General features: G+C 43.6%; 1 protein-coding gene across 5 annotated transcripts in view; it reads left to right on the top strand.

Moving 5' to 3' along the window:
* N4BP2L2 (NEDD4 binding protein 2 like 2) overlaps positions 1-3273 on the top strand; it is a 70773-nt gene extending 67500 nt beyond the window's left edge. For 4 of the 5 annotated variants that reach the window (XM_058670883.1, XM_058670882.1, XM_058670885.1 and 1 more), the window contains one exon: positions 1056-1254. In XM_058670883.1, the coding sequence (XP_058526866.1) occupies positions 1056-1177 (122 nt within the window). In that variant the 3' untranslated portion in view covers positions 1178-1254. Of the gene's footprint in view, positions 1-1055; positions 1255-2967 lie in introns of those variants that run through there. The other variant, XR_009246423.1, reaches the window with a different exon arrangement.
* Positions 3274-7230: the final 3957 nt, after the last annotated feature.

Here is a 7230-nt window from a genome sequence, read left to right on the forward strand (position 1 = left end):
TAAGGAACCCCTTCTAGGGATCTGAGTCGGGAAGGGCACCCTTTCCTTTCTCCATGTGGTAGTATGCCCACGCCAACAACAGGCAGTAAGCATGGACACTTTTGTTTATTTTGTGTCAATTAGCATTTTTGAGGTTAAAATATTGACTTTGACCTTGATGTGGCTGAACTGCCTGCTACAAACCTGGTCTTCTCACAAAACAGTCTGTCTAATGATTACACTCCTGATCTTGCCAGGGCATTTCCCGAGTGTTGAAGTTCTGTGCAGACTTTCTATTTTCTCTACAATTACCATGTCAAAAGGCCTTTCTGTTGTGGATTTGACAGAAGGCACTGACAGAAATCCTCGAATGGGGAGACTGGTGAGGAGTTTCTCTTTAGCTGGGAGAGCCACATGGGCCTGTCGAGTTCCCAAGTGGCCAGGTGTTTGATACGGCTTTCCTCTGATACTGTGGCAGTGGAGTGGAGTCTGAGAAGCAGGGCAAGGTTCCATCTTAAACAGAATAATTCCTGACCTTGTGACCTTTTCCAAACCTCCAGTTTTCTCACCTGTAAAAAGCAGATGGATAATACCAACCTGACACAGGATTAAAAAGTGAAGATAAAGCAAAATAACTTGGGTAAAGTACTTAGCATAGTGCCTGAAAAATAATAGGTTTACCTGAAGAGTTAATTCTCTTCCCCTGAATTCCTCCTTGGATTGAAATAACGCCTTTGAGATAATCTGTGGCAAAGTAGAAACTGTATTATCCAGAAGAGGAACAGATTGTTAGCACATGTGCATTACTTGATATACTGATGATTCACTTTTGTACGATGGAAATGGCTGGATCCTCAGGGAATGAGGTAGATAGAACAAGTTTCATGTGGGGACAGGAAGTTGGGAAAGGTTTGGGGAATGAGCTCTTACATGAGGTTTAGGATAGACAGATGTGAACCGAGGGGACATTGCTTGAGGAGTGACAGACTAGGGTAGCAGAGACTGGAAACTGGGGAACAAACTCCCTTTACATCACTGTGTCATCAGGATTTGCCTGGGCTTGTGTTTGTTTGTAGTCAAGTTCTGCGGTCTTTACGGAGCTGCTGGAGATCCAGATCATTGGGAAAATTTGTCAGACGCTCAGTGCCCACCAAGGGAGTCTCCCCAGGATATTCGTTGGACACCAAAATTAGCTTGACTAATCTGTCAATCGTTGTGGATAAGTTTCCTGAATAATAAAAAAACCTCAACAGAAGAGGTAACGATTTGGACATTTTATTGCCTCGTTTTGAAGATGTTTGCCATAACTTCCATTTGTTTTACAGAAGAAAGCCAGGTACAGTAAACCTGAGAGTAGCCATTGTTTTTGTTGTTGTTTGTTTGTTTTTAATTGCAACAGCATTAGAAGAGTAGGTCTGTTGGGTGCGGGAACAGGTTCTTGGAACCTCAAAGCAAGAACTGACCAGGGCCCGCACAGACAGCCAAGTTTAGGCAGTCAAGATTGTCACATAAGCCAAGTACACACCCTAAGGCAAGTGGCAACAGGTCTACAAAAGGAATTCAAGGAGGACTCGGGTCAGAGTCCCTCTTAAGGCCAGCAAGCAAAAAGATGCTCTGTAGGATGGCAGGGGGAGCCTCTGAAAGAGCTCAAGCCTTGAGTTCGACAAGGACTGTTCATTTACAGCGGATTTTTAGAGAGTCAGGGTGGTTGCTGGAGAGACTTCTGCCAGATGTCTTGGGTTGGGGCACACAGGTGTCTCGGGCAGAGAGATATCCCTGGGGACTTTGGCCTGGGATCCTGGTGGAGAGATGGTAGCACCCTGGGCTGGGCTTCAGTCATGCCAGCAGACAGGTAGTCTTGAACCTAGCTGCTTTTCAAATAGGCATTTTTCAAACCAGCAGAACAAGTCAATGATAAATTTCTATAAACATTTTAAATTTTCCTCCTTCATGTTGTTTTCTCATGATGCCTCCCTACCCTGTGCTTCAGGTTCTGAAAACCAAGTTTTTTTTTTTATAAGATTTATTTTATTTTTTATTGGAAAGGCGGATATACAGAGAGAAGGAGAAACAGAGAGGAAGATCTTCCGTTGGATGGTTCACTCCCCAAGTGACCGCAACGGCTGGAGCTGAGCCAATTCAAAGCCAGGAGCCAGGAGCCCTTCCGGGTCTCCCACACGGTGCAGGGTCCCAAAGTCCTAGGCAGTCTTTGACTGCTTTCCTAGGCCACAGGCAGGGAGCTGGATGGGAAGCAGGACTGCCGGGATTAGAACCGGCACCCATATGGAATCCTGGTGCGTGCAAGACGAGGACTTTAACCACTACGCTATCATGCAGGGCCCCTGAAAACCAAGTTTTAAACCCCAAATTGTTTTATGATGGTCAAATGCAAGGATGGTTCAAAAAGTTTGTGGAAAATGGAATTAAAATAAATTTTATCACTACAAAAACTTTAAAAAATATTTATTTTATTGTAAAGGCAGATGTACAAAGAGGTGGAGAGACAGAGAGGAAGATCTTCTGTCTGATGATTCACTCCCCAAGTGGCCTCAACAGCCAGTGCTGCACCAATCCGAAGCCGGGAACCAGGAACTTCTTTCCGGGTCTCCCATGCAGGTGCTAGGTCCCAAGTCTTGGGCCGTCCTCGACTACCTTCCCAGGCCATAAGCAAGGAGCTGGACGGGAAGTGGAGCTGCCGGGATTAGAACCAGCACCCATATGGGATCCCGCCAATTCAAGGCAAGGGCCTTAACCATTACGCTATCATGCCGGGCCCTACAAAAGCTTTTAAACCCATCCATACAGGAGTCTTAAGTTTTTGAAAAATATATACATAGCATACATGGAATCTATATGATATCAGAAATCACTTTTTATTTCATTTTAATTGAAATTCACATAAAAATTCATATTTGAAAGCTGTAAGCTAGGTGTGAAAGTCTGGTTACTATCTGATATGTAGATTTTTGCTTAACCCCTAACTTTCAGGAAGGGAGCCCACCTGCCTCAGTTCCCCCAATTTTGACAGATCCTGTTTAGCATTTTCCAAGGAAACAAACTTCAGGTACAGGGCAAGGGCTGGCAGCTGCTGGGTGAATAGATATTTCTATTTTTTCCCTCAGATTTATTATTGTTTTTATTTGAAAGGCAGAGTTAAAGTGAGAAGGAGAGACAGAAAGAGAGGTCTTCCTGCTGTTTCACTCCCCAAATGGCTGTGATGGCTGGAGCTGAGCTGAGCCAGTTCAAACCCATAAGCCAGAAACTTCTTCCTGGTCTCCCCTGTAGATACAGGTCCTCAAGGACTTGAGCCAACTTCCAGTGCCTTCCCAGGCCATAAGCAGAGAGCTGGATTGGAAGTGGAGTAGCCAGGACATGAACTGGTGCCAATATTGGATGCCAGGGCTTGTAGGCAGAGGCTTAGCCTACCATTTCACGGTGTTGTCTACCAAGCCGACTTTCAGCTCAGCTTCCTGTTAGAGTACTGCTTCCTGACCCACATCTTGCAGTTATTGAGAGTTAGGGGTCATATTAGTAAATGATGCTGGTTCCGGGGTCTCTATAAAGCAAGATTTTTTTGTGTTTAGTATTTTTTGTTGTTGTTCAAATCAATTAACATGTGACCTTTTGCTCTTCAATTTCCAAATTTTGTTGCTGCAGTCTTTCTCTTTTTTCAGTTTCAGTTGAAAACAAAAATAATAACAGAAAGCCACTGCCTCCTAGAAAAACCCCAAACTTACAGCCTTTACATTTTAGTGGGCTTTCAAGGTGGGGTGGAAGTTAAATACTTTTGTTCAGTCTGCCATCCTAACCAGAAATTGAGTACTTTATTTAAAGATATTTTCCTTCTGCTGATTTCTTACGGTATTGAGTTTGTTTTTTTTTTTACTAGATCTGTAGTTCTCTTTCGATAAACACCAAGATCTCCAGTATTTGGCTGAACATGGGCTGCTTTGAAACTGGACTTGCCTGTGGCACCAGGATGAGATGTTTTCAGCACAAACCCGACCAGGTTATAGGTCGGAGCTTTAAGCACAGACAGTTGGGGCAGGATTTCTAGTATCTGGCAGGTCCTTGGTTTCTTAGGAACCTTCAACAGCAAGCACTTACAGCATTCTAGGTAATATATTAGAACCTGTGTCACCTTGTTGTCCCAAGGGTAGTAGTAGAAATATTTAACAGTTGGTATAGCATTAGCAGAGACCAGTTCTGAAGCATATTTATGCTGTAATGGTGCATACTGCCTATACATACTCCTATTTAGGTTCTAAAATCCCACAACAACTTTGATCAGTATCCCTGCTCCTAACTCTATATCCCCCAATTACTACCCTATACTAATTTCCAGGATGGAGCTTTATAGAATTGAGTTTGAGCTACTATCCCTCCCTCCGCGGCTCCCTCCCCAAGGCTTATACCACATTCTCTGTGATCAGCAGCAAGTGTTAGGTGCTATGGAAATAAAAGGGTCTTTGCCTTGATTTTGTACACCAAAGGAATGAAGTCTTCAGTGCAAGACGCTTAGGCAGTGTGGGGTAGAATGATCAAAGGCAGGTTTCCCCGAGGATATTCCAGCATTCTCACACTCCGTCCAGGCCACCAGAGGTCTGACTACTTTGTCAGTCTGACTAAGCTGATGTATTCTATGCTACTTTCCTTCCGTCATCCTCCTTCCAGCCTGAAGATTCTATCAGACTTACACTGGGAGGAGGAGGGAAGGGCCAGGCCAGGAGACAGTGTTAGGGAATGGGGAGTGGGTAGGTTGATGGCAAGGACAAGGTCCCACTTCTGACTGGCTACATTATGCCAGCCAGCTGGAACAGAGAGATCTGATGTGACAGAAAGTGCAAGACCAATCAGGAGTGCATCACAGAAATGGCCAAACAGGTAGATTTTCTTCCCCCTCTGACTTCTCAACTCACATACCACTTAGATATTTATGTAACGAGATGAATAAGTATGCATATATGACTGATTTGTGTTTTAAAGTTTAAAAAGCCAAAATATAGTGGAGGAAAATAGGACTTGGAATTAGAATTGAGACAGCTAGTTCCCATCTAATTTTGAAAATGAAAATGGAATTCTATGATGTTAAAGAGTTTTTAGTAAGACTGGAAAATTTCCTGTTGGTTTCAGTCTTTCTGCCATCTTGGCATCCTGAGTAGAGGGCTGAATTATTATGAAGCATTCTAAATCCTAGACTATTTGAAACTGGAGGTTTGAGAGCTAAATTCATAGTTTCCATTAGTTCTTCATTTATAACTTCATCTTTCCCACATTCTGTTAAATAATACTAGTTAGGGAAACATTTGAGTGCGAATTCACTTGCTAAAATTATTTGTAAGGCTATTTTCTTCAGGTCTATCATAGCAATATTTTCCAATACCGTCAAGAGAGACTGGGTTATTCATATGATAGAGAAATGTAATGGAACCTACAACTAGAACATGTGCCATATGACCTCAGTGCAGCATGGAGAGTTCGACCCCAGGAGTAGCCCGCTGCTCCGAGGCTGCTATCCTGTGGGACTGTTGCATTCAGTGTGTTCAAGATGGTCTAACTATAGACCAAATACATATTTACACAGTTTTTCTTTGAGGTGCAGAAATAAAGATAGATTGATCAAATTGCCCACAAGATGGAGAGGGAAGGGGGTGGTGTGAAGCCAGGAACCAGGAACTCAATCCAGGTCTTCCACATGGGTAGGAAGGACATAATTTTAGGAGCCACCAGCTGCTCCCTTCCAAGAGGTGCACAAACAGGAAGCTGGAAGCTGGAAGCTGGAGTTGGAGCCAGGGATTGATCAGGCACTCTGCTGTGAGATACAGGCATTCTAACAGGATATCTTAAATTGTAGGCAAAATGGCTACCCCTGTCCTCCAACTCCTATTTTAGCCTCTTTCCTGGATACCCTTGGGGACCCAGTCCTTAACTGCCAGCCTTGTCAGGATCCTCTCCTCAGCTGTGTGCTTGCCATCAGCTCCTGCTCAGGGCAAGGACTCCCAAGGCTCTGTGTGCAGTTCAGCTCCTTCTTCCTAGTAGCACATTCTGCTTTCTCAGCACCTGTTAGGGAACACCACCTGCCAGCAACAACTGCCATGCACATGCACTGCCAAACCCCTAGCTCCCGCAGCTGCGTGTGGCCTTGCTTCCACGCCCCATGCTACCTGGGACCCCCTTCCATGGAAGGAAATGGAAGGAGTCAGACGTGTCTGTCATGGAGTACAATCTGGTAAAAATGTATTAGCCACATGTGGAACTCAGTTGTACAGTTAAAAGGTAAAAAGAAACAAGTGAAATTAATTTTAATAACATGTATTAGCCCATGATATCCAACAGATTATCATTTCAACATGAAACCAACATAGAAATTATTCATACATATCGTAAGTTAAGAATACATTTGAATTCAGGAAATTCAGAATACATTTTAATCTCAATTTGCACTAGCCACTTTTCAAATGCTTAATAGTCACATGTGACTAGTGGCTCTGAAATCGGACAATGCAGTTCTAGGATGAAAACAGTGCAATTTGAGGTTGGGCAAAAAAACTCTTGTAAGAACTGTTAAGATCATAAATGTCACTATTTTTATGATTTACATGTGTTTCCGTCCCTTATGGTTTTCTGCTAATAGTTAAAAATACCTTTGAAATTTCATTGTTTCCTTAGCGGTGCTAAAAAAAAAAAAAAAGCTTAAGAAATCCTCTGTGTGTGTGTGTGTGGTGTGTGTGTCAGGGGTATGGTGGAGGAATCTCAGGGTGAGCTTCCTCGTGCCCTGGGGAATCCCAAGGGGAAGGTGGGCTTCTCAGCACCGGGCCTCTCCGTTCTTAGTCACTCCTAAAGCTAAGTGGGAAGTCCCTGCATTTTGTTAGATGCCAATTGCTTACCCTCCCCTCATTCCCATGCATTTGCTTCCAGAGACCAAAAAAAATCCATTTATTTGACAATGAATATTTTAGCATAACAACTTGGATTTTTTTTTCTTTAGGATGCTGTGACATTTGGATACTGTCTTTTTAGTCCACCCATTTGAATTTCAGTTCTGAAATCAGGATTACTATCTCACACTCTTGGGTGTGAAATATTGGAGACTCAATTATGGTGATCAAGCAGAGGGTGCTTAGCAGTTCCTGGAGCTGAGCCCTGCATGCTGGCTCCTTCTCTAAACAGTTCCAGGAGACTGACTGCCAGTTGCACCGGAGGAGCTGAGCTTCCAAGGAGGCTACTCCTCAAGAGATGCCTGACCAGACC

This window comes from Ochotona princeps, chromosome 12 (assembly GCF_030435755.1).
Source record: "Ochotona princeps isolate mOchPri1 chromosome 12, mOchPri1.hap1, whole genome shotgun sequence".
NCBI classification, from domain to species: Eukaryota; Metazoa; Chordata; class Mammalia; order Lagomorpha; family Ochotonidae; genus Ochotona; species Ochotona princeps.